The following is a 26,963-nucleotide window of genomic DNA, read 5'->3' as shown; positions in this document are numbered from 1 at the left end:
TTCACGTGGCCTCAAGGTGCACATGGCCTGGCACAAGCGTCGTGGTGACGTGGTGACGTCACCGCCACTTAGTGGCGAATGGCGGTTGTTGTGTGCGCGCATGCACACCGTGTGCTTCTCGACAAGCGTTCGCTTGTATTTGTGTGCGTGAGTGAATGGGGAGCGTTGGTGTAGCGGTTCGCGCGCTGCGCTACGAACCCGGCGACCCGAGTTCAACTCCCGCTCACAGCCAACACCGGTGACGATTTTCTGAACAGCCCTGTGCCCCCTTAGGTCGACTCAGCCTCAATTGAGGCGGTCGGGCGTGGTGCTGGCCACCCACACCCTCGTGTGCCGTTCCGGCCTTCATAGGTGCTCGCTAACAGCACTTGCCCCAACAGTCTGTTAAGGCTACACCGGGGATCTTTGTTGTGTGTTAGTGTACTGTGCAGTACTCGCTCATTGTCAACGTTGTCATGTGAGTGCACGCTTGGGCGTGCGTGCATCTTGACGATTGCCACAACATTTTCACACATGTCAAAAACACGAAAGTCTTTTTCTTCTTTGGTTCTTTCGGTAAAGTCACGTAGAATGAGAATAAAATAATAAATTAATTAAATGAAATAACAATAACATTCTCACGACGTTTCGGCCACAACACAAGTGGCCTTCTTCAGGTGAAAGGAACAGACCTGTCGGGACGACAGAGCTTCAATGAACGTTGTGAAGATTCGTAGCATCTTTTAAGCTGGTTTAGAGAAGTGAGGCACCTTGACAAAGGGGTTTAATATGTAAACCCCTTTGTAAACCCCTTTGTCAAGGTGCCTCACTTCTCTAAACCAGCTTAAAAGATGCTACGAATCTTCACAACGTTCATTGAAGCTCTGTCGTCCCGACAGGTCTGTTCCTTTTACCTGAAGAAGGCCACTTGTGTTGTGGCCGAAACGTCGTGAGAATTTTATTGTGTAATTTCGTTTTATTAATTTATTATTTTATTCTCATTCTACGTGACTTTACCGAAAGAACCAAAGAAGATGAATCCTTGCAGTCACGAAAGCTTTAAATCGAAACGAAAGTCTTTGTTTCATAATCCTCGGTCGACTTCGTTTGGCTTGACGACAGGTCTCGGTGTTTGCAATAAAACTGCCCTCATTGTATTGAAACGTTTCAAATGATGCAAAGACTGAACTTGTTCAATTATCTTTTCATTGTAATTCTAGAGCTCTGCTTGCCTATAATTTATTCATACAGTGGTCAGCGACACATTGTGATCATAGCCGTTAGAACGCCACTCCAGTGCGCGACACTCGGGGAGTGATAACGCTTCAAATGTGAGGGGCTGAAGATAAAACACTTCGTTTAAACTGAACCGTCTCAACATTTTTTATCAAATCTTTAAAGTATTCCCATGGTGGTTGTTGTCTGTGATAAATAATACATTTAAATCACCGCCTTGCTAGGGAGAATGCGTTGGTTTCCATGTACTGGGCATGCTTGCAGATTCTAAGAAATGTGCGGTGATTTTTCTGAGCAAAATAACGACGTGAGCGGTCAAAAAATGCCCCATCAAGTCGATGCGAACTACAAATTAAAATGAAAAATAACTTGCAACAGATGTACATAGGCCCGAGAGAGTCAGTACAACCCTGCATTTGTACGTCTCTTGCTTTCCCTGGTCTAGCAGCGTGCGCGAGCGAATCAACAAAAAACTTTTTACGAAACTCAATTATTTTTTATTATTTTACCAGGTAAGGCCCACCGAGCCATATAACTCTTTTTCAGAAGCAGCCTGGCTATCGCAAATGATAGCTTAACAAAGTGGATTATCACGTGGAAATGTAGAGCAGCCAAATACTCTGAGCGCTTGATGTTGATTCTAAATGTGGAGGGGAAAACCGGAGGACCCGGAGAAAAATCGACGCAACCACGGGGAGAGAGCCATGAAAACTCCAAATATACAGGTATCAGGGTCGGGATGGAACCCACTACCTCCTGTATACCAGGCGAGGTAGTTAACATCTCCTAGCCACTGTGGCGCCCCCAAGTGCGTACGGTTGCAAACGTGAACGGTCTCCTTATCGCCGACCGTGCGTCCACCTCTCCTCCCGCAGACCATGTTTGGCAAGGGCGTGAAGAGGAAGCTGACGGAGGAGGACGCGGTGGGCACGGCCGGCGGGCTGCTGCTGCTGCCGGGGGGCAGCGGCGCGGCGCCTTCCCGCTGCCCCCCGCTGCCCTGCGCCGCTCCGGGGCCAGGCCGGGCGTACGCCCTGCAGCGGCAGACCGTCATGTCCCTGTCGCTGGGGAAGCTGCAGGAGGTGCGTGGCCAGGTGGAGCCGTGCCTGCGCCGTTACGTGGCCGTCACCAACACGCTGCGCCGCATACAGGTGCGTCCGCCGCCACGGCTGCCGGTGGGCTCCTGCCCACCCGCTCGCCCGTCGCGGTGCCTCGTCCCTCGAACTTTAAGCGACCGCCCTAAGTGGAAACCCGGCCCCTCGCGACTCGAAATCTGCCGCGCACGTCGCTCGTTAAGTCAAGCTTCGACGCGAACGGCTCGGCGTGTGACCGGCGTCGTCTCACTTCGGTGTCGCCCGCAGGAGGAGTTGAGGCAGGAGGGCGTGTCGCGCCCTCTGCTGCCCCCCTGGGTGGGCGCCGGCGTCGGGGCTCAGGGTCCCCCTCCTGACCGCAGCTGCGCGGAGACTCCGCCCCACTCGCCGGGTCGGGGGGTGGCCGGGAGCCCCTCGTTCGCTCTCCTGCCGCCCTCCTCTTCGACTCTGCCTCTGCTCCTCCCGCCAGCCGTGGACCTGCGGAGCGAGGCGGGCGGCCCCGAGGGTTCCCTCTGCGCCATCTCCAAGCTCTGCCACGACGACGACGAAGACGACGGCGACGACGACGACGGGCGGGGAGGAGACGCCGGCGCCCCGCCGCGCGCGGAGCCCGCGGGCCGGACTCGGTGCGCCTGCTCGGCGGGGACGGCGCCGACGCGGGGCGACGCGCGCCCGCCGGCCGCGGCCTGCGGCTGCGCGCGCCGCGACGCCAGCGCGGAGACGGAGCCGTCGGAGCGAGCGGCGGGGCCGCCGGCGCCCGGCCCGACCGGCAGGTCGCCCCCCGACGCGCGAGCGCCGCCCGTCCCCGAGATGCCGTTCGGCGGCGGCGGCGCCGGCGGGGCGGGATGCCTCGACGGCACGGCCACCGCCTTCTTGCTGCCCGAGCTGTCGCTGGACGACGTGTTCACGGACGTGGACACCGCCATGTACGACTTCGACCTCTTCGCCCCGACGGCGCTCGCGAGCGGCCGCGGGGCCGGGCCCGCGGCGGGGGACGAGTGGCCGCGCGGGGGCGTCCCGGCGCCGTGCAGCTCGGCCACGGGCGGCTCGCCGCAGTTCAAGGCCGACCTCAGCGAGCTCGACCACATCATGGAGGTGCTGGTGGGGTCTTGAGGGACGGGGCCGTCGGACGGCGTCTCCTGCCGAACGTTCCGGGGTCGACGTCCCGCGGGTCGCGTCGGCGTGACCCCGGGGTGGGGGCGAGCGCCGCCCTTCGGCGACGGCGCGGGGCGGCGTGCGCTTCGATCGGAAGAAAGGGCGTGGTGCCCATGTCCCCTCGTGTAGGGCGGGGGGCGTGTTGCTCGCACGCTTAGCGGTGTCGGCGCCGACCCAAACGCGCGAGTTCTCTGGCCTCTCCCAACTTACAAACTCGACGGCATTCAAAGAGCCTCCGTGACTCGTCTGGGGGCGAAAGAGGAACGTCAACCAATAATGGCATCGTGTAAATCTCGCGGATAACTCGTGAGCACGCCGTGTGCACGTTTTGGGACAAGGTGCTCTTCGTACAAGTTTCCGGGAGGACTCGAGGCTGCCTCTGTCCGTCCCGCGCATCGTTGGATAGCGAGGGTTCGCTGCCCCCGTGCGGGGTGCGTCGCTTCCAGGGTGCTGCCAGCATTCGCGCCGCGACTCGACCAGACCAGCCGTCGGATCGTCGTCATCGCCGCCTCCACGACTTTGTCCGTGCTCCGTCGGCATTCCGTGCGGACGCCGCTGAATCTTGACGTCCCGTTTGCATCGACGGTAGAACGTCGGGGGTCGTAATTGGACAGAAGACCCGGCTTAGTTTTTAATTTGACTCCTACACAACCGAGGCCGTCGCCCTGCGTGGCCACGGGCGTCTTATGCATTAGGGAACTTACTGCCCGTGTCGCGGGCCGAGCTCTCATCAGGTAACAAACGTCACTTCGTGCGCGTGTTTCTTTTATTTTTTGCAAACGGCCAGAAGCACCAGCCTGGATGGCGCACGTGGGCACAAGGTGGGCACGGGCATCGATGGGCACGGGCATCGATGGGCACGGACATCGATGGGCACGGGCATCGATGGGCACGGACATCGATGGGCACGGACATCGATGGGCCGTTTTTTTTCCCCCGCCGTCGATGCGATCGGACTGAGCGACGGCATCGTGGCCCAGCCTTCTCAAGCAATCTCTACACCCTCCTTACCTCCGGCAGGGAAAGCGCACGCACACGGTCGGTCTCACACGAGGGATACAGCCGCCCCCCTTGGCTGTCGGCTGCCTTTTTTTATACCGTTTTTTTTTTGTCAAGAGGAGTCTTTGAGTCGTTGACGACGCAGGTTTCGGTTGTGCGCGTGGGAAAGTTTCGTCACCGCCCGGATCCTTAACATGTACACGCGCAAGCACATACACAAGCACGCACGCATGGGCACGTGTGGCTAGGCGCGCCGCAATTACGAGCGTTACGCACTGCCCGGCGTACGCACGCGCGGATGTTCAAGTATTTTCCCAGTGCAGTTTGCAAGGTAACCTTTCTACCGCGTAGAACTTAATTAAATCAATGCTACTGATGATGTGTGTTGTGAGTGCAGAATACTTAAATGCAAACCCATAGAGGACAATGAAACCTAGGCAGTAATGCTGAATTGACCCAGTGTTGGCCTCGATCAGTGACGTATAGTATTTATTATTGCTTCCCGATACATGAATAATCTCGACACCATTACCTTTGTGCAAACACACAAACATTACAGTATTTGTGTTCCAGTTTACATGCTTCCTATACTTTTCATTTAGAATTCAGTTGCACACCGTTTGCAAAGAGTTACACCTTGCAGCAGGGAACCTACCAGTCCAAGTACCCTGTTATAAATACCATGACCCTGCAGACAGCAGTACCAGCTCTGCAGAGAGCAATACAAGTATTTTGAGTACACAGAGAGCGGTGCCAACTCTACAGAGAGGTATAGAAATAATTGTCACTACAGAGAACGGTACCAGCATAAGTGCCGTGACCTCGCAGAGTTCAATACCACGTCAAGTATCTTCACACGAACGCAATATTAACTCTGCAGTGAGTCGTACGTGCACAGGTATCATGAACCCACAGAGAGTAGTACCAGGTTACCAGTACAAGTATTGCGACCCCAACTTTCAGGGGTGACGAGCGTGCCCAGTCTTTAGGGGCCATCCTTTTAGTACGTACGCATGGAGGGGGGGGGGGGGTTAACCCAAATGCCTACGCTTGCGTATGGGAGGGTCCACTGACAATGTATGTACGCATAGGAAACGGGGGTGGGGGGGGTGGGGGGTTAAGCCTCGATAACAATTTGTCTACATTGGCCTTCAAATGAGCCACAGTTGAATTTCTTCAGCTGTCAGGCAACAAGTACTAGCAGGAGAAGTGGGACTGTGGGAGAGGTGTCACTTGTGTGCCACCGTGCCCCTGACTGCGAGCTATCACGCAGCTCAACAAAATAAGTGGCCAAGGTACGCAACTGAATTCTTTAATGCAACCGGCGGTGGACTATCTGTTTGCTTAAACACGTTAATATTATCAATATTATTTGATCTTTCGCTAAAGTCACGTAGATAGGTTCAAAGAAAATAAAAAAATAACAATCTACGTGACTTTACCGAAAGACCCAAGAATATGAATTCCTGCAGTCACGAAAGCATTAAGTCAATATTATTAATCCTTGATCGTTTCTGCGTGAATTAAATATCGGCCGTTCTATAGGATTTGGGGGGGGGGGTGCATCAAGCGTACGTACGCAGGTGGGGGGAGGGGGGTGTAAAAAGTACGCGGGCGTACAGCGAGTGTGGGAGGGGTCAAGTTTTGACATATTTTTGCGTACCTACTCAATGGATGGCTCCTTACCCCAGTGAGTTCAGCCAAGCGAATCGTTTAAGTCCTCCCACCTCTGTTCTCTTCCTCGACAACTTCCCTCATTCCCCTGGCCGTTCACCATCTCCGTCTCTTACATGTCATTTGCGTTGAGATCGGACGAGCAGTCGCGTGCCTTAATCGCCGAGTTTGTGTAACGTGCGGAGCGGTTTAATTTTGACCGATGCCGTTGGCGTCGTTTGCGTCGTCGTTATTTTTCGACCAGCGTCTGGCGTGGGGCAAGTCGGGGGCCGGGTGAGCCCCTCGGCGCCCCCTCGCCCGCCCATGCCACGTGGCCCTGCTGGCACCACCGAGGTGCCCACGTGGGCACCGTGACGAGACACAGAGAGAGAGGACTCGGAAGGAGAATTCCTTTTAAAATTCTCCTGCCATTTTCATTGAAAAAATCCATCAGGCAATCGGTTTCCAAATAAATTGTTAGTTTAAGATACTGTAACGATGAAGTATATTTGAATTGCATTTGAATGGAAGTGGATTTGAAATACACTTTAATGGAAAATTGATTTGCATGTTAATGGAGCAAACCTGTCGCCCTACACCTAATCTAATCCCTGTCCCAGTCCTAACTCTTGCATTGACAGGGTCATGGTTAGAGGTAAGGGTCAGGTTTGATCACACACTATTTGATTTCGTGAGGATTTCTTAGAAGAAAATCAATGTTCAGGTTTTGCCGTGTAATCTCTGGGTCACCGTTTGTCTCCGCGGGGCAGCCCGTCCAACCGCGTGGACATTCTCAGATCCCTCCTCGTCTGCGGGTACTCCTGTCCGTGGAGTGGGGGGGGAGACAAATCCGTCTCGCCCCCATCAATGGGCTTCCAGACACGCTGGAGGACAGTCGCTCAGTCCGCCGGCGTGACTTTCACAACTAAGTTATTGCGTTAAGTTATTACAGATTAATAAATGTTTAAGAGTAATAATTACAAAAATAAATCTGCGGATTATTTAAGACATTTTAAATTGCAGTAGCTCTTCATTTTCTTTCGTTATTGTTGCGTGTGTGTTTTTGTGGCGAGTGTGTTTTACACAATTTAAAGGGAAAACTGAAGAGAACTAATTTTTGTACGAGTTTAGAGTCATAAATTATTATGTTTTATTGTTTTTTTATTGGCGGCTAAAGCCATGGGAAGGAGACAGGTTGGTGGGTTTGCGTGGCCGCGTTGAGGCCTGCGATGGTGTGGACTTCAGGGTGCTTGAGAAACGTGTAGACTTTAAGGCATTTATTCTGCACTTTCTGAGCGGAAGGGTTTTTACGTGAACATGGAGCATGGGGAGATTGTGTTGTGGAAGTTACACGTCGTTTCTTTTGTTATTATTTGTGGTTTAAAAAAAAACTGAACCAAGTTTAAACAAGCCACTAATGTAAGGCTAATTTTTTTTAAGTCTGTAATAAGTAATATATGCTTTTTGTGAACTAGGCTACATACAAATGCTTTGTTATTTCATTTTCTAAAAAGGATCAAACCTGTAATTATTTTTGGAACTTCAGAAGGGGGGTACATGTATGAAAACTGATTTTTCTAGAGTTTAATTTTTTCTCCCGGTAGATTTGATCTGTGAATGGTGTGTACGGCCTATAGTAAAAAACTATCTTAAACTTGTGTAAATGGTACTAATGCTTGTTCTTTATTCATTGGAACAAAGTACGTAATTTGAACTTTTTTTTGAATTTTTAAAGAAATCAATGAGATGTAGTTGCCAGGCATCTTTACTGCAATTCATTTGCCTTCTTGTGATTTCATTTTATGTTTTATTGTTATTATTTTTAATTTTTGCAGCCATAAACCTAAAAAAATTACGTACAAAACAAAGGCCACACTTGACAGGCTAAAACAAACAAAAAAATCGCCTCTATCATTCAGGTCTTATGCTAAAAACGGATTTATACAATTGCCACAAACACATCCGTGTAATAATATCATTGTAATGACGTCTCTTGCAGTGGTTGCAATAATTGACTAATGAGGCAATGTTTTTTTTATTTAACTGTATTTATTCAGAGTTTTTATTTAAAAGCACAACTAGAAGTCTCGGATTGCCCACGACTGTGTTTCCCAGCTGACGTGGTGCCGATGTGGAGTCCAGCAGGCTGTGCACACACACACGTGGTTTACTAGGATGAGATAAAGAGAACCCTGCATTGTACCTGTCTGTACGCAACCCCTGTGCCTTTTCTGTACACTTTTTGCAGGTCATTGTAATATCCTGTCATAAAATAAACGAAATTTAAATCGCGACCTCTGCTCCGCCTCCGTGTCTTTACCGAACCGAGGGCACCACCACCAACCACTACGACGTCGCGCTGGACAGGAGGAGGAGTTCCCCCTCCACGTGGTGCCGGACGACACACGCACCTCGTCGTGCCAGCGGAGCAGCGACGGCGGCCCTCCACGTGTGTACAACTACACGGTGGGCCCAAGCCACGGGTTTCCCAAGATAATTTCTGCAGTTATTGGCCTGAAAACATAAAATTACCGGTGTGGTGTTTTTTTCTAGCAACAAAAAACAACGCAGGGTTTGCAAGTTGATATTTTTTTAAAGTTGAATTAGTTTTTTCTCGTGTTGAGAAATATGAGGCAGGTGAACTGGAATCGCATTTTTTTTTTCCAATGGAAGGAAACGTCCACCTGGCGAATGGCCCCTTCCGTCAAGCTCGGAGCCAAGGAATTTGTCCGCCTGGTTCTGGGGCGCGAGGAACAAGAAACACATGGCCTCCACGAGCCGGGCGCAGAGCGGACAGGGCTATTAAAAACCTCCGCCGTGAAACACGCCGCGTGGTGCGAGGCCGCTGGGCACGTGCGGATGTTGTGTTTCATCTGAGCGGCAGAAAAGCGGATGCCATTTTTTCTTCCTCCTCCATCATTCTTCACCCACGGCTCTCCCATACACACAAACGAGATGCAGCTTCATCGGCACGAAGAGAAATCTGCGTCGGCTCCGTAACTACCAACAACCAAGCAAACCACTGCCACCACCACCAGAACTGCCCGAGCCACAGTCACATGTTTGCCAAATAAAAGAAAATACCCGCAAACTGTTCACTTGTAAGTTACGTAGCCAGTCATCGTCCCCTGGACTACAAAAAATAAACTTGGAAAGACCCTCCTGGAAAGGAGTCATGTGACTCAGGCTTTCCCGTAGTTAGAATATCACAATCATTATCACTACCACCATCGCACTCAGTACCAATGTGAGTCCGTTACCTACACATACAAAGCGTTCGCATTAAAACAAGACAGTGCGAGTGAATGCAAGGGCTAGTGGAGGAGAGCCTCTTAAGCTTCCCGAGCTCCCAAAGCCTCAAATGTAAAAGCGACCACGTCGAGAACTTAAACGCGATGGTGTAGCGCCGCCTAGCGTCATCCTCACCATCAGCAGCAGCAGCGTCGCCCTCGTCCAAGTCTGCACTGCGCACCGCGTGCACGGTGGATGTCCTTCAGGGATTGTGCGAAGAGGCCCTTTGAGGTCACGAACCTCGCATCCTACAATCTGATGCAATGTAGCAATCGATAGGATCATTCACTTCGTCTTCTTCGTCTACTTCTTCTTCGTGTCCTTATTCACTCGGAATGCTGCACATCTCGAAAGCTAAAGCAGGTTTTTTTAGCCTAGATTTATGCCGTGATGGGGCGACCAACACCATGCGCATAACAGGTGTTATAGGCTGCTGCGAGGCAACGCTGTGGGCAGCGGAGGGCAGTAATGGACGAATGTAGGCATCGCCAAGTCCCTCCGTTTACTCTCTTGTTTACCCTCCGGGTCTCCAGCACCACGCACTCGGCCTGCGTTGGCGAGGGTCGTTGTGGGGCGAACCGTACGTACGGTGCACCATATATTGAACTTCTTTCGCACCGTACGTAGCCAAGATAAGCGGAACCCCATCTGGTCTTCAGAAAAAACACATGGTATTAATGCGCTTTAATCGGACCGCCTCTTGGCTTACCCAACTAACGTTACCGACTAACAACATTCCCCGACTAACATTACCCAGCCGCGTTTGTTTGAGCAAGCGAATTATGGACCGACTTCGACAGTTTTGGTCTCATCAACAGATCCGAGGTTGTTGAGACGAATTAACCGCGCCAGAGTTGGATCGCTCAAATGCTTTCGCGATGGATAATATTGATGGATAATATTGATGGATAATATTGATGGATAATATTGATGGATAATTTTGATGGATAATATTTATGGATAATATTGATGGATACTATTGGTATGGAGAGCCAGTGGGCTGACCGTACTTCAAACATTTATTAGTTGGGATGTGGAGACAGAATGGGAGTCTCTGATTGTCACCGAGTCTGTGGGGGTGCTTTCAGGAGAGTTCTGCCTGGCCCGAGTGGCCCAATGCCTCTTTGACTTTACGTTACCCAGGATTGGAATATCCCGTAATCGCGACCAACCCATCATCATCGCCGTCATGCGTAAACACGCGATGAGAATACATCACGAGGGTTCTCATTCTCCAGAGCCTTTATTTGCCCAAGAAAACTGAGCTTCAGCCGGGTGTGTGTGTGTACGGATGCACCGCCAATATATATAATCGCGTGTTAAATATGAACGAAAAATCCCGACATCGCATCGCTCTGCGCTGCAAATTAAAATCTCCACGACACTCCACGTGCACACGCACGGCCACTGCACAAACACGCGGGGAGCATTGTGGCCCATCGGGAGTTCAGCGGTCGAGGTAAAATTATCCAGGAGCTCAATCATCAACAGCGACCAAACAATGAGCCGACGTTTTAGGCAACGGGCCATTTATTTATTTACGATGCCACTAGTTTTGAATCACGTTTATTGATGCATTCGGACTAGTCCGAACGGGTGCGGCGCGATCGGCCGGTGATGGGTCGAATCGGAGGTCAGAATCAGGGTGGTGACGATGCCGTGGGCACGACGCCGCCTCTCAATGGGCGGCTGTGGACTCTTCCAGTGAGGTTACCGGTTCGCGAAGTTCCACTTTGGACCCGGCTACCTGAGCAGGTCTACTCGGCCTCAAAATGAGCGCCTGGTGCGACGTGTAAACATCGCCACTGGGGAGACAAAGGCGGCCGGGCGTAACGCTGGCCACCGATCCCCGTGGTGTGTCGTGTCGGCCTTCACACACACACACGTACATATAAGTGCTCGCTAACAGCACTTGCCCCCACGGCTGTAAAGGCGCTACACGGGGGATCTTTGTCGTTGCGTATTGAGACGTCACATCGCACGCGGCAGCTGGGCGAGACAAACATCCAAGGGCCGTGCCAGGATGTGGACGCCAACAAATCGTCGACCCATCGCTCAGAGAGCGCGAGGAGCAAGGTAGGCAGCCGGCGTGCTCTAGACGGGTCACGTGGTACGAGGAGCAAGGTGGGGCAGTCGGCGTGCTCTAGACGGGTCACGTGGTACGAGGAGCAAGGTGGGGCAGTCGGCGTGCTCCAGACGGGTCACGTGGTACGAGGAGCAAGGTGGGCAGTCGGCGTGCTCTAGACGGGTCACGTGGTACGAGGAGCAAGGTGGGGCAGTCGGGGTGCTCTAGACGGGTCACGTGGTACGAGGAGCACGGTGGGGCAGTCGGCGTGCTCTAGACGGGTCACGTGGTACGAGGAGCAAGGTGGGGCAGTCGGCGTGCTCCAGACGGGTCACGTGGTACGAGGAGCAAAGTGGGCAGTCGGCGTGCTCTAGACGGGTCACGTGGTACGAGCAGCAAGGTGGGGCAGTCGGCGTACTCTAGACGGGTCACGTGGTACGAGGAGCAAGGTGGGGCAGTCAGCGTGCTCCAGACGGGTCACGTGGTACGAGGAGCAAGGTGGGGCAGTCGGCGTGCTCCAGACGGGTCACGTGGTACGAGGAGCAAGGTGGGGCAGTCGGCGTACTCTAGACGGGTCACGTGGTACGAGGAGCAAGGTTGGGCAGTCGGCGTGCTCTAGACGGGTCACGTGGTACGAGGAGCAAGGTGGGGCAGTCGGCGTGCTCTAGACGGGTCACGTGGTACGAGGAGCAAGGTGGGGCAGTCGGCGTGCTCTAGACAGGTCACGTGGTACGAGGAGCAAGGTGGGGCAGTCGGTGTGCTCCAGACGGGTCACGTGGTACGAGGAGCAAGGTGGGGTAGTCGGCGTGCTCCAGACGGGTCACGTGGTACGAGGAGCAAGGTGGGGCAGTCGGCGTGCTCTAGACGGGTCACGTGGTACGAGGAGCAAGGTTGGGCAGCGGGTGTGCTCCAGACGGGTCACGTGGTACGAGGAGCAAGGTGGAGCAGTCGGCGTGCTCCAGACGGGCCGCCGCTCACGCGGGCATCGTGAGATCCGCGAAACTCAAAAACTTTTACTGCAACGACCATTATTAAACCCACACGCACGTGGACACGGATTGACACGTGGAGTATATTACACACACCACGCGGGTTCGCGACACGATCCACATTAGGTGAGGAAGGTCGGTGCGGGAACGCGTCGCTATCGGTTGACGGTGGCCCATGGTCAGGAGTAATAAGTGGGTGGGCAGCCAAAGGAGTGGAACGCATCGCGAGGGCGACCCCCTTAGGAGATGGAGCAACGCACTCGGTTTGTGCGCGGGCGTTGGAGGGGTTGTTTCATCGCAGGATTGTGAGATGTGGCGACGGCGGCGGCGGCTCTGGGAGGCCTTCATCCAGCAGTGGATTGAGCACGACTGGCGATGCTCAAGGGAGTGGGAAGCTCCAGCGGGACACGCGGCGCGGGGGCAGTCCCCCCCCTCCCTGCGTAAGCACCGCCCACTTTCACGCAGCCACGCCCACTAGGCCACTAGCCCCGCGCGCGCGGCTTCCTCGCTACCTGCCCCCTGCCCACTGCTGGAGTAGCACCCCACTTTTTATATTCTTAGCTCTTTCGGTAAAGTCACGTTGAATATATAAAATATATATATATAATATTTTATTATTTTATTGTTTCCCTTCAACGTGACTTTACCGAAAGAGCTAAGAATATGAATTACTGCAGTCACGAAAGCTTTACATCAAAATTTAGCCCCCCACTGTTTGCCACGAGGGGACACCGTGGATCCTCAGTAGAGGTGTGTGTGTGTCTGTCCGTGTGTGTGTCCATGTGTCTTGTGGGGAGCAGTGGTGTAGTGGTTAGCGCTACGCTGCACTAGGACCCGTCGACCCGAGTTAGATTCCCGCTCACGGCCAACACCGGTGGTGACGATTATCTGAACAGGTCCTGGGCTTCCCCTAGGTCGATTCAGCCTCAAATGAGTACCTGGTGCGGTGCGTAAACATCGCCACTGGGGAGACAAAGGCGGCCGGGCGTGGTGCTGGCCCCGTGCTATACGGGTGGTTCATTGCATTTGTCTTTGTGTGTGTGCGCGTGTGTCCGTGCGTGTGTCCGTGCGTCCCACGAAGGTGTGCGGTGTCAATGGGTCCTCAGAGTGCCGTGGCGTCAGGCAGTCGCGTCTACGAGTCTTGCGTCACTTCCACCCCTGGCCGTCCCTGCGCGCCGTCTCAGGGCGACACGTCGATGGGGTCCGGCTGCACGAACGCGAACCGCTTGCGCCGCACGGCCGGGCACGCGGTGAAGACGCAGCCGGCCGCCAGGGCGAGCGCGAGGCCGCACCACCCGCACGCGAGGGCCCAGCCGAACCCGCGCGCCACGCCGCGGGGCAGCGCGTGGGACGCCGTGGCCACGCACGTGCACAGCGAGATGGTGCAGAAGATGCCTGGTGCGCACCGGCCGGCGTGCGGGAGGGGGAGACAGGAGGAGTGGGAGGAGGTGGGGGAGAGACATCAACGGTGTCGCATCAGCCGGGGGGGAGCCCCTCAGTGTTGGCGCCGTGTGTCATTGCGCGGAGTGGAGCATCCTCGGATCCCAGCTCACTGCTCCACGCGGACAGAATTCAAGGCGAAGCAGCGGCCAGGGCGCTTCTAGAGGCGGCACTCACCGATTCACTCGCTTCACTTGCCGGCGGTCAGTCGCCGACGTGTCACTCTTCTAGAGCTACTACTACTGTGCCATCACGCTTACTGCTTCCCGTGAATATTTTAACTTTAATTTTTAACTCCCATGTTGAATATTCGGTCTCTACCAGACTGTTTCGTGTCATCCATCACACTGTGTTCAATCACCACACTGCAGGTCACAATAACTCACTCACGCACTCATCCACTCCCTCACCCACTAACCCACTCACCACACCGCAGGTCACAACAACTTACTCACCCACACCCACCCATCCACTCACTCTCTCACCCATTCACTCACCCACTCACCACACCGCAGGTCATCTCACTTCTCTCTCTGCTCCCCTTTGGAATCCCCTTGCTGCCTTCATCAATCGCCGTCTCGCCTCCCCCAAGCTCCTGGTGCCCCCAGCTCCATTCAAGATCGGTGCCTACGGCGTATTTGCTGTTGGTCATTCGACGTCGTTGGGCCTGTTCTCAGCAACTCTGTGCTGCTAACACTCTATTTAAACGAAACTATTTATTTTATTTGATCAGGTAAGGCAACACTGAGCTATGTAGCTCTTTTTGAGAATCGATCACAAGTGATAGCTCGACGAAGCGGCTTATCACGTGGACATTGATAGCAGCCAAAGACTCGAAAGGCGTGACGTTGATTCTAAACGTGGAGGGGAAAACCGGAGGACCCGGAGAAAAATCCACGCGGCCACGGGGGAAGAGAGAGAGAGGGAGACCGCAAACTCCAAATATTCAGGCGTCAGGATCGGGATCGAACCCACGACCTCCTGTATACCAGGCGAGGTAGTTAACATCTCTTAGCCACCGTGACGCCGGTGTTCTGCCTTTCCTAGCCCGTGCGATGTCGATGTTCCGCCAAGCTGGCTGGCCCTGCGAGCCCGCGTGTGAGGGAGGGAGGCGGCCAGGTCGATGGTGGTGGTGGTGGCGCAGGCCCTCACCGGCCATGAGGAAGAGCAGGCCGGCCACGTGCTGCGTGAGGCTGGGCTCCCAGCAGCAGCTCAAGGCCCCGATCACCACCCCGCAGCCGAGCACGGCCAGAGCCATGCCCAGGAAGCCGGCAGTGATGCGCCGTAGGTCTGAGCCGTTCCACACGGGGAATGGATGCACGGGGGTATACGGGGATATGGGTACACGTGAGAACATGGGGGTATGGGTACACGTGGATAGGCGGGGAATGGACGCAACGTGTGTATGGGTCAACGCGCGTGGACACTGACACGGGTGAGTATAGGAAGAGGCACTGGATGTATATTCCGGTGCACGTGCTCGTGGTGCTGATGCTTCTATTGATGATGCTGCTGGTGCAGATGACAGTGTAGATGGTGCAGATGGCGCTGGTGCTGGTGTAGATGACGCTGCTGGTGTATATGGTGCTGGTGTAGATGCTGGTGGAGATAGTACTGCTGGTGTAGATGATGGTGCTGGTGTAGATGGTGCTGCTGGTGTAGATGATGGTGCTGGTGTAGATGGTGCTGCTGGTGTAGATGGTGCTGCTGGTGTAGATGGTGCTGCTGGTGTAGATGATGGTGCTGGTGTAGATGGTGCTGCTGGTGTAGATGATGGTGCTGGTGTAGATGGTGCTGCTGGTATAGATGGTGCTGCTGGTGTAGATGATAGTGCTGCTGGTGTAGATGATGGTGCTGCTGGTGTAGATGATGGTGCTGCTGCAGTAGATGGTGCTGGTGTAGATGATGCTGCTGGTGTAGATGATGGTGTAGATGATGGTGCTGGTATAGATGATGGTGTAGATGATGGTGATGGTTTAGATGATGGTGTTGGTATAGGTGATGGTTTAGATGATGGTGATGGTGTAGATGATGGTGATGGTGTAGATGGTGGTGTAGATGATGGTGTAGATGATGCTGCTGGTGTAGATGATGGTGTAGATGGTGGTGTAGATGATGGTGTAGATGATGCTGCTGGTGTAGATGATGGTGTAGATGGTGGTGTAGATGATGGTGTAGATGATGGTGTAGATGATGGTGTAGATGGTGGTGTAGATGGTGGTGTAGATGATGGTGTAGATGATGGTGTAGATGGTGGTGTAGATGGTGGTGTAGATGGTGGTGTAGATGATGGTGTAGATGATGGTGTAGATGGTGGTGTAGATGGTGGTGTAGATGATGCTGCTGGTGTAGATGATGGTGTAGATGATGGTGTAGATGGTGGTGTAGATGGTGGTGTAGATGATGGTGTAGATGGTGGTGTAGATGGTGGTGTAGATGATGGTGTAGATGGTGGTGTAGATGGTGGTCTAGATGATGGTGTAGATGGTGGTGTAGATGGTGGTGTAGATGATGGTGTAGATGATGGTGTAGATGATGGTGTAGATGGTGGTGTAGATGGTGGTGTAGATGGTGGTGTAGATGATGGTGTAGATGATGGTGTAGATGGTGGTGTAGATGGTGGTGTAGATGATGCTGCTGGTGTAGATGATGGTGTAGATGATGGTGTAGATGGTGGTGTAGATGGTGGTGTAGATGATGGTGTAGATGGTGGTGTAGATGGTGGTGTAGATGATGGTGTAGATGATGGTGATGGTGTAGATGGTGGTGTAGATGATGGTGATGGTGTAGATGATGGTGTAGATGGTGGTGTAGATGATGCTGCTGGTGTAGATGGTGGTGTAGATGGTGGTGTAGATGGTGGTGTAGATGATGGTGTAGATGGTGGTGTAGATGGTGGTGTAGATGGTGGTGTAGATGGTGGTGTAGATGATGGTGTAGATGGTGGTGTAGATGGTGGTGTAGATGGTGGTGTAGATGATGGTGTAGATGGTGATGTAGATGATGGTGTAAATGGTGGTGTAGATGGTGGTGTAGATGGTGGTGTAGATGGTGGTGTAGATGGTGGTGTAGATGATTGTGTAGATGATGGTGTAGATGGTGGTGTAGATGGTGGTGTAGATGGTGGTGTAGAGGGTGGTGTAGATGATGGTGTAGATGGTGGTGTAGACGGTGGTGTAGACGGTGGTGTAGACGGTGGTGTAGATACTGGTGTAGATGGTGGTGTAGATGGTGGTGTAGATGGTGGTGTAGATGGTGGTGTTGGTCCTCACGCAGGAGGTGCCACTCGTCCTGCTGCAGGCGTCTCGTCGCGTTGTGTGACAGCTGCCTGGCCAGGCTCCTCCTGGAGGAGCTGTAGCGGACAGCCACGCAGCGACGCAGCGATCCTGGCGCACGCACAGCACGCTGTGAGCCAGGGGGGCGCCGCCTACGGACAGCCACGCCCGGCCGCCTTTGTCTCCCACTGCCGATATTTATACACCTGGCCGGCTACGCATTTAATATTGAGTCGACCTAGGGGGAGGCCTTAGATCGGCGCAGCTGTCGCTCGCCACCGATGTGCGAACCTGTCCAGGGGCTTTCCTCCCCTAGGAACACTCAGCCTTAAAGCAAGCACCTGGAGCGCCGTGTACAAACTCTGATCAAGCTACTGGGGAGACAAAGGCGCGCACCTGGCGTGGCTAGCTGATCGACTGGGCGTGGCTAGCTGAGTGAAGGGGCGTGGTTATTCGATTGAAGGGGCGCGGCTATCTGATTGACGGGGCGTGGCTATCGTTTGAGTGACAGGGCAGCACACGCGATTCCCACCACTACCACCGGCACCCTTCCTGCCGATGCGATTACTGGGCAATTCAATAATCGATTATTTTTGTTTTTGCAGAGCCGAAATGCACCCTCGGCAACACATCATTTGTATGGAGGTTGCGTAACATCGTTAAAACAAACATCGATTCTCGCACGGGCGCGGTCCGATGCGTAATCATCAATGGTGAGTCGATGCGTCCCGACGTCCCTGGCCCTGGTGACGACGCCTGGCGTGTGACGCCTGGCAGCCGCGCATCGCGGCCCGGTGTGACGCCACACGGACCCAGCAGCAGGAGCACCAATAATAGCAGCATCAACATCAACAGCATCATCATCATCAACAGCAGCAGCATTATCATCAGCATCATCAGCAGCATCGTCAGCAGCATCATCAGCAGCATCAGCAGCATCATCAGCATCATCAGCAGCATCATCAGCAGCAGCATCATCAGCAGCAGCATTATCAGCAGCAGCAGCATCATCAGTAGCAGCATCAGCAGCATCATCAGCAGCATCATCATCAGCACGATTCTCGTGCGCGCATCCAACGTTGCCCCGCGGCAGTTTGGCGCCGTCCGCTGGGGACAGCCGCTCGCGCACACTCCGCCACTCGCGTAATCATGGAGCTCCATCGTAATCATAGAGCTCCATCATTATAGATTGTAATCATAGAGCTCCATCATTATAGATTGTAATCATAGAGCTCCATCGTAAACAGAGCTCCATCATTATAGATTGTAATCATCGAGCGCCATCGTAATCATAGAGCTCCGTCATTATAGATGTAATCATAGAGCTCCATCGTAATCATAGAGCTCCATCATTATAGATTGTAATCATAGAGCTCCATCGTAATCATAGAGCGCCATCATTATAGATTGTAATCATAGAGCTCCATCGTAATCAAATAACTTTATCATTATAGATCCAAATTATAGAGCTCTATCATAGATCCTAATAATATAGGTGTATCATTATAGATTATAATCATAGAGCTCTATCATGATAGATCGTAATCATAGAGGTGTATCATTATAGATCCTAATCACAGAGCTCTGTGGTTATAGAGCTCTACTCCTGATCTTTATTAAAGCGTCAAGTCCTCGCTCAGACCAATCGCCATCTGTTGCATCGTCGTCGTCGTCCGTTCGTGTTGTTCTTGAGGGCGCTGCTGAATTCACTCCCACAGAGATGAGTTCGAGTGGCGGGTGACTCGTCTTCGCAGAGATCCGTTGAAGCGATCTCCGTTGCCTTCCAAGGTTAGAATTCACCTCGATCATTAAATGATCGCGGTTCACTTTCAGAGAGATAGCTCAGCGATCAATAGACCTGATCGTAACCTGGTATAAGCGGCCGTCATCCATTCTCACAAAGACATCGGTTCATAATCTCGACCCCCCACCATACCCTCCCGCCTGCGAGTTAAAGTGACGTGCATTCACTCGCACAGATGTGGATGCATATTGAACTTCTTTCGCACCGCACGTAGCCAACCGTGCTGATCGGAGGTACACATTTGCCTTTACTGCGCATAGCGACCACAACCCCCCCCCCCACGAGCGAAAGGGACCTGGTCATCAAGGCGACAAGAGGTCACCAAACTCCTCCTCGTCTGAAGACCTGACGACGCTTCTGGGCACGACTCTAAACGGCAACCGCAGGGAACATCGCAGCTGCTCATGGTGATGATGCGGATATTGGATGGTGTTGATGGTGCTGATGGCGATGATGACAAACTGTCCGGGCGGCGTGCGCAGCCTGTGGTCACCACCCAGAACAGAGACCGTGGCACCCGTAACGCAGACCCCCGAATCGCACACGCGGAGGAGGAGGAGGCGGCGTGGTCGCCATCGTCACAGCCACAAAGCGACCGCTCCGCTTCTCCTGACGCCTCTTAACCCTCCTCAATGTAACCCTCGAGCTGTTGTTGTTCTACAGCAACAACAGCCGCACGGGCAAGATTAGAGCGACTTTCATGATAACTAAGCGTGCTTTCATTCTCATGGAGTTTTGTTTAATGTCACAGAGATCTGCCACAGAGATCCCGAGTTATTCACTTGAATGGGAGTCCACCTATCTAACATTACAGCGACCAGCATTTGCTATCACAGAGATCTATGCATTTAAGCCAAAGATCCCCCGTATAGCCTTCACAGACTCTTGGGGCAAGTGGTGTTAGCGAGCACCTATGAAGGCCGGCACCGCACACGAGGGGGTGCGTGGTCAGCACCACGCCCCGCCTGGCCGCCTTTGTCTCCTTGGTGGCGATGTTTACAGCACACCGCACTAGCTACGGGACTCGTTTGAGGCTGAGTGGACCTAGGGGAGGCGCAGGAGCGTCACTGGTGTTGGTGGCCGTGAGCGGGAATTGAACTCGGGTCGCCGGGTTCGTGGCGAACCGCTACACAACGGCTGCCCACATCAAGAGACATGTTTAAGCGACTGTCACTCAATTTTCAGAGCGATCTCTTCCTTTTGATGCCCGTGTGAACACGTGTATTGTGGTTGCCGCGATACGGCGATGCCACTATATCGCGTACGATAAAAGGCCCGCGATAATTGTAACGTCCGTTTGAGAGAGAAATCGATTACAGTTCTCATCATTTCCTGTCGGAGAGCACGATGATTGCGTGCTGTGTGTTGAACTTCTTTCGGACCGTACGTAGCCAACCGTGCTAATCGGAGGTGCGAGGAAGGACAACAAGGAACTAAACACAACAACAACAAAAACATCATCAGGAAAGATGCGGTGGGCGAAACGCCGCGATTACCCAGCCGGTTATTCGCGTTCCTCGACAGCGTGGAGTCGCGATTATCACTCGCGACGTTCTTCACGAGTATCCCTCCCGCGGCAGCGTCTCAGAGACGCTTTATTGTCCTGTTCTCCCCACGGTGACAATACGCCTGCCCCATACCTGTACCGTCATAAAACGGGGATTTTAGTTTTGTACACATCTCATCAGCCGCACACGGCCTTGCCTTTCTGCGAGCGCATATCAGCAGCGTTAGTTGGTTCAACACAAACAACACAACTCTGGACCGGTTTTCAACTTGCAACGTCTCATCAGCAGAGCCAGGCTCGCTGGAACCAACGCGCATCTCCCAGATGCTAATTACAGGCAGGGAGCCTTCTCTCTCGCTTAGATATGGGCCCTAGATACATACACACTTGCATATAACCCTAGATACATACACACTCGCATATAACCCTACATACATACACACTTGCATATAACCCTACATACATACACACTTGCATATAACCTTACATACATACACACTTGCATATAACCCTTGATACATACACACTTGCATATAACCCTACATACATACACACTTGCATATAACCCTAGATACATACACACTTGCATATAACCCTACATACATATACACTTGCATATAACCCTAGATACATATACACTTGCATATAACCCTACATACACACTTACATATAACCCTACATACATACACACTTGCATATAACCCTAGATACATACACACTTGCATATAACCCTAGATACATACACACTTACATATAACCCTAGATACATACACACTTGCATATAACCCTACATACATACACACTTACATATAACCCTACATACATACACACTTACATATAACCCTAGATACATACACACTTACATATAACCCTATATACATACACACTTGCATATAACCCTACATACATACACACTTACATATAACCCTACATACATACACACTTACATATAACCCTACATACATACACACTTGGATATAAATCGGTCCAGAGTGTGTTCGTGTTGAAACCAATGCTGCAGTGATGCTCAACAATGAATTCACATCCATCTAAGTTTCATGTGAAGTGACCGCCATGAGAAGGAGTCGCAACGTTTGCGGTTTGCGCGATGTAGTTACTCGTCTGCGTGCGCGTGAGTGGGGAGCGGTGGCGAAGCGGTTAGTGCGCCGCGCTACGAACCCTGCACCCCGGGTTCGATTCCCGCCCACGGCCACCAGCACCAGTGACGCTTAACTGAACCGGTCGTCGGACTCGCGAAGGTCGACTCGGCCTCAAATGGCTCGATGTGTAAACATCGGCACTGGGAAGACAAAGGCGGTCAGGAGCGGTGCTGGCCACCCACCCCCTCGTGTGCCGTTGCCGGCCTTCATGAGGTGTTATTCACGAACAGCACTTGCCCCAAAAGTCGATAACTCTATCCGGGGAATCTTTACCTTTTGTTTTAAATGTGCGTGTGCGTGCGTGACCTCGCGGGGTCACCTTTCTGCACGAGGGCGTCCAGCTCGGGGTCGTGGCCGCGCCGGTAGCAGCGCCTCCACAGCCCCGCGTGCGCCGAGAAGACGGCGCGGTCACACTCGGGCTCCTGCTGCTGCTCCTCCTGCTCCTGCTCCTTACCCGCGCTCTCCCCGGGACCCCCCTGGGCGGGGTCCCTCACCCTGCCCGCGGGGTCCGCCACCACTCCAGTGCCCACGGGAGCCCCCCCTCCAAAACGCGCCTGGGGGTCCCGCCTCCTACCAGACAGCCTGGAGCCCCCAGCACCCAAATGCCCTCCGGAACCTCCTCTTCCTCCGGGCCCTCCAGATCGTCCAGACTTTGCGCCAACTCGTTGCCCTCCATCACGATCATCATCTCCACCGCCATCTCTGCCAGGTGCCCCGTGTTGCGGTGGCACGCCGGGCAGGTCCCGCAGCGGGAGGTTGTAGCCCCCCGGGGGGTCGTGAGCGGAGGGCCCGGCCGGGCGCTCGCGGCAGCGCGCCGCGTGCGCGCGCGCGTCCGTCTCGTACCAGTGGTCGCTCACGAAGGCCAAGGAAAGCAGCACCAGGGCCATGCCCGCGGCCAACAGGCCCGACACCTGTGGCACGCTGCAGCTGGCCATCGCTCCTGCAGCTGGCCCAACCCCTCTCAAACCCTCCTCCTCCACCACCTCCTCCTCCTTCAACTGATGCTACTGAACGCAGGGTGATACCTGCTGGCGTGTGGTGGTGGTGGTGTGTTGAGAGTGTCTGGGTGTTTGTGGTCGAGTGTTGGATCTTGGTTCGGTGTGTCGGGTGTGCTGTGGGTAGTGTGTACTGTTTAGGGGTGTCTGTGTGTGTCGTTGTGTGGTGGTTGTGTGCTAGTTACATGCTTGGTTTGGTGAATATGCGTATTGGTTGAGTAGTGGGTTGTTTTGGTTGGGCTGGGTGTTGCTCGGTATTTTTTGAGTGGCTGTTGGATATTGGTAGGGTGTGAACGTTTTTTGGGGGTATTTGGTGGGATGTCCGGTTGGTCGGTGTGTTAGTTTGTGTAGGTAAGGCGTGTTAGCCAGGTGTGCTCGTGTGTTCGTGAACGTGTGTAAGTGCTTGTGTGTCGGTGTATTGGTTGAGAGGATTGCAAGCTGTGTTTGTGTGCTCCAGGAGGGAGCGCTGTGCTCGGATCGTGCCGCGCGCCGCCAGTGCTCAACCCGCCGCGCGCTCCACGTGGTCACGGAGACTCGCGATCTTGGTGTGGGGAGAGACGCGGACTGCACCGGGGTAGGGAGAGTCTCGGGTGGGCCACGCGTGGGAGGGAGCGCGTGTGCGGGGCGGGGAGACGCGAGGAGGGAGCAGAAATGCTCCGAGCGGTGTGCATCTGCATGCGGCATAGAGCGGTGTGTGTGTTGTCTCTGCTGTGCGTGTCTCTTTGTTTTTTTTTGTGTGCGCGCGCGCCTCTGTACGCGTATGTGCTGCGTCTGTGCGTATGTCTGTCTGTCGATTGTCGCCAACGGCACTTGCTCCCAAAAGTATGTTAAGACTACACGGGGGATCTTTGTCTTATCTATGTGTGCGTGCGTGTGTCTTACCCTGTGTGCGCGCGCGTCTGTGCGTGTCTTCGTTGCGTCTATACACGTGCATCGAGAACCTTGAGGCCGACCTGCCCTACGATTGAAAGTCATATTTAAAAGTAGTATGACAATGCACGGCCCTTCAACAAGAACGTTCACCTCTAAAGTGCACGGTATTTGCTCGCTCTGGATGAAAGAGAGAGGGGACGACTCAGAGGCGCGCGAAAACCCATGGACACGCGGGAAGGCAGCCACGCCAGGAGCCGGCGCGACCAGCAATTGCCCACGATCCGTGGTCCTCTGTATATTCAGATGTTTTCCGCCAATTGGTGTTTATATATGTGTGGGAAGGAACCGGAGCACCTGGAGCAAACCCCACGCGCGCGAGGAAGCGGCGGCACTCTGTCCCATACAGATGGAACAGATGGAGATTTGAGTCCACCTTTTGCTGTACCGACGTCTCCTGGCGAGACAGGCTCACGGGGAGTCTCACGACCGATGTGTAATCCACCAACCCTCGCCTCCACTGGGCTGGACTCACGCCGCGTGCATAGCCACCGCCGCCTTTTGTGAATTCCCTGCTGGATGACGACGTGGGTTTTTTTTAACCATACTTCACCACGTTGGTGAGTGCCGGTTGGCGAAGATAGGGGGCAAAATCACTCAACACGTTTTGAGTGTGTGCGTGTGCATTGTGTGTGTGTGTGCGTTATGTGTGTGTGTGCGTTATCTGTGTGTGTGCGTTATGAGTGTGTGCGTTGAGTGTGTGCGTTGAGTGTGTGTGCATTATGCGTGTGTGTGCGTTATGAGTGTGTGCGCTATGAGTGTGTGTGTGTGTTATGATTGTGTGCGTTATGAGTGTGTGTGCATTATGAGTGTGTGTGAGTGCGTCTGTGCGCATCAGCAAGAAGCCGTGGCCTCAGGGAGGGAGCCGTGGGTGGCAATGGGGGTCTCTTCATAAGTAGCGGGGGGTGGGGTATTGCGGTGGGGGCCTTCATCATGCGTGGAGTGGGAGAAGCAGGGGGTTGCTGTGTGGGGCGTGGGAGGAGGGGGCAGGGAGAGGGGGGTTATTCGTGTTTGGGGGACGGACGCGTGGGTTGTGTCGTGGGGGTGAGTGGGGGGGGGGCTCATTGCGAAGGAAGGAGGGGGAGGAGTAGGAGCCATCACTTCTCATCGAGTCAGCGAGGCATCGCGGTGGAACCTCGCCATCTCGCCGTCTCCACCGCGCCACGACTCCCCCCCCTCCCCCTGCCACCGCCAGGCCGCGCGAGGCGATCTCGAGCGCCGCGCCTCGCGGCAGCGCAGCGCTCCCTCGGTCCGTCAGAGCCTCACGGGGATCCCCCAGGACTCCTTGCCCAAGAGGGTTCTTGCCCTGGGATACTGCCTGCACCGTGGCTGCGCGCCTGTGACGCAGCGCTTCGGCGGCAAGGGTTGGTGGATCACTGCTGGGCTCCGAAAACGGTCGGGAGAGGAGATGTCAGTGCAGAGAGTGGGTTCGTGAATTCGTGTTGATAGCAAGGAAAACTATTTTTGTACACATCCCATCCGCCGCACGGTCTTCTGGGAGTGATTTCGTTTGAGCAGCGTTGGACTCGTTTTGACATTTAGTGTCTCATCAGCAGAGTAAAATCGGTTCAGGGTTTATTTTGTGTTAAACCAATGGTGATGAAAGCGCCTCCACTGGAGGGAGCTCTGGGGATATTTGATCCACTCCTCGACGATGGACGACTGTCTAGACTCAGTACAGACAGTTGCGTTGAGCTTGCCTGCCGAAAGGGACATTAGCAGTAGCCATGTAACGACGAACGATGCATCGACTCAATCCATTCTTACGCAAGTGATACACGCATCGAATCACGTGCGCAACACATCAGTCTCTTCCTTCCGCAATGAGTTACATCCAGTGGCGTCTCCCTCCATAGTCCGCGTGTCTTTAACGGTCAATGTCTCTTGTAAATGACTTTACCGAAAGAACCAAAGAGTATGGATTCCTGCAGTCACGAAAGCTTAAAATCAAGATTGAGTTTCTATTTGTTCGCCTAGTTCCAAGCAACCCCCTCCCCCTCCGATCTTTCTTGCCCACGTGCCGATTGCTGTTCAGTGTTGTCAGTGCCGGGCATTTCCGATCTGCAGGAAACCGTAATACGAACAGATTGAAAATGTTCTTTTATGCAGGAGCATCGGTTTGTTAATCGTCATAATGAAATCAACATTCCCAAAAAGGCACCAGACACTCTGCCGCTCTCACTCACTTCTTTGTGTCGTCACTTTCACAGCTGCCCGCTCCTCTACAGACAATGCTGCTCCGTTTTCTTGTTTTTGCGAACACGCCCATTCCGTTTCATTTTATATTTGTATATCTGAAGCCCAACTTCGTTGCCTTCTCTGTGATGCTCAACAATTTCCTGTGGATGATTTCCATCGGTTGCGATTGCCGCGTCTGCACGAGTAAATCTGACGTAGTTAAAAGATGACATCTCTTTTTGTTGCCTGTCTTCAATTCAGTTTTCAGGAAATGCCTCGGCGGTAGCATTGCAACCTGGAGGCGTCGTTGTGTTGCCGTGTCTGGGCGTTACAACTCAGTGGGGTTTTTTGGTACATTAAGGCCATGATTTGCTGAAGCTTAGATGACTGCGTCAAATGTCTTCACGATTCGGAGTCTCTACAAGGGAAGCAGAATAACGTCGGCTGGCCATCGAACAAAGACGGTCACCGCATTGCGCGCTTTCAAATGCGCTTCTGCGGCCGTCTGGAATGCTCTTCCGATATTAGGAAGCCACCGGATCTATGCACTTTTAAAATGTAGATGAAAAACTGATTTCCTTTGAACCTATCTTTGTGTTAGTTTGTTTTTCCCCCGCACCTCCCGCTAGCACGGTTGGCTACGTACGGTGCGAAAGAAGTTCAACATACGTAACGATGCAGGAGTAATGATAGGAACGGTTTTGTTCAGCAAAGACTAAATCTCTTCATGAATGTTTTCGGGACACACTGATCCTCGGCACAGCAACGTCTACTTTACACCAATACAGCATCTCCCCCACCCCGTAGTCTGAAGTGACCGCGTCGAGTTAACCACGTGGACTCTTCAAACGCACGTGGCGGGCCGTATTTTGGCGGGAACCCTGCCATTGTGACGCATGTCCGGCTGGGAAAGCCCACGTGATGGAAAACTGCTTCCGTATTCTGCGTCACTTGCCCACGAGGGCGGGGCGAGGTGCGCGTTTAGAAATCCCACACAGGATAGGCGCCTCTCCTTCCACCCCCTCACCCCCTCGCGATTGGCGGAGCACGCGCACGTGACGACGCGCGCCACCCCGGCCTCTGTGCGCGTGCGCTGTGTGGATTTGAGCACGGGGGGCGGGGTATTGGGGGGAGTCTGAGGGGAGGGGGGGTCTGCGGGGAGGGGCTCTAGGGGGGGGGGTCTGAGGGGAGGGGCTCGAGGGGAGGGGCTCTAGGGGGG

General features: G+C 53.6%; 2 protein-coding genes across 2 annotated transcripts in view; one reads left to right on the top strand and one right to left on the bottom strand.

Annotated features, from left to right (window-relative positions):
• Positions 1-8,404, top strand: part of LOC116939747 (SERTA domain-containing protein 2-like) — a 37,966-nt gene extending 29,562 nt beyond the window's left edge. Inside the window, exons 2-3 of the mRNA XM_032948510.2 lie at positions 2,091-2,363; positions 2,574-8,404. Of these exons, the coding sequence (XP_032804401.2) occupies positions 2,094-2,363; positions 2,574-3,416 (1,113 nt within the window). The 5' untranslated portion in view covers positions 2,091-2,093 and the 3' untranslated portion in view covers positions 3,417-8,404. The remainder of the gene's footprint in view (positions 1-2,090; positions 2,364-2,573) is intronic.
• Positions 8,405-10,625: 2,221 nt separating this feature from the next.
• LOC116939695 (transmembrane protein 178A-like) lies at positions 10,626-26,853 on the bottom strand. The gene is made up of 4 exons (XM_032948438.2): positions 21,961-26,853; positions 17,168-17,281; positions 15,048-15,185; positions 10,626-13,850 (listed from the first exon to the last, which is right to left on the bottom strand). Exons 1-4 carry the CDS (start codon positions 22,574-22,576, stop codon positions 13,636-13,638), a joined length of 1,083 nt encoding a protein of 360 aa, XP_032804329.1. The 5' UTR covers positions 22,577-26,853; the 3' UTR covers positions 10,626-13,635.
• Between the last annotated feature and the right edge of the window lie 110 nt (positions 26,854-26,963).

This window comes from Petromyzon marinus, chromosome 6, assembly GCF_048934315.1.
Source record: "Petromyzon marinus isolate PM22_M1 ecotype Great Lakes invasive population chromosome 6, UKy_Petmar_22M1.pri1.0, whole genome shotgun sequence".
Classification (NCBI taxonomy): domain Eukaryota; kingdom Metazoa; phylum Chordata; class Hyperoartia; order Petromyzontiformes; family Petromyzontidae; genus Petromyzon; species Petromyzon marinus.
The sequence above is the reverse complement of the archived record's forward strand: the minus strand, read 5'-3'. Positions and strand labels throughout refer to the sequence as shown.

What these genes read in the sequence shown, in the direction of transcription:
- LOC116939695 (XM_032948438.2), bottom strand. Translation starts at nt 22,576, where the DNA reads ATGGCCAGCTGCAGCGTGCCACAGGTGTCGGGCCTGTTGGCCGCGGGC. An exon ending in GGACGCCCTCGTGCAGAAAG is followed by an intron (nt 17,282 to 21,960) that starts GTGACCCCGCGA and finishes TGCGTGCGCCAG; the next exon opens with GATCGCTGCGTCGCTGCGTG. An exon ending in CCTGCTCTTCCTCATGGCCG is followed by an intron (nt 13,851 to 15,047) that starts GTGAGGGCCTGC and finishes GGTGCGCACCAG; the next exon opens with GCATCTTCTGCACCATCTCG.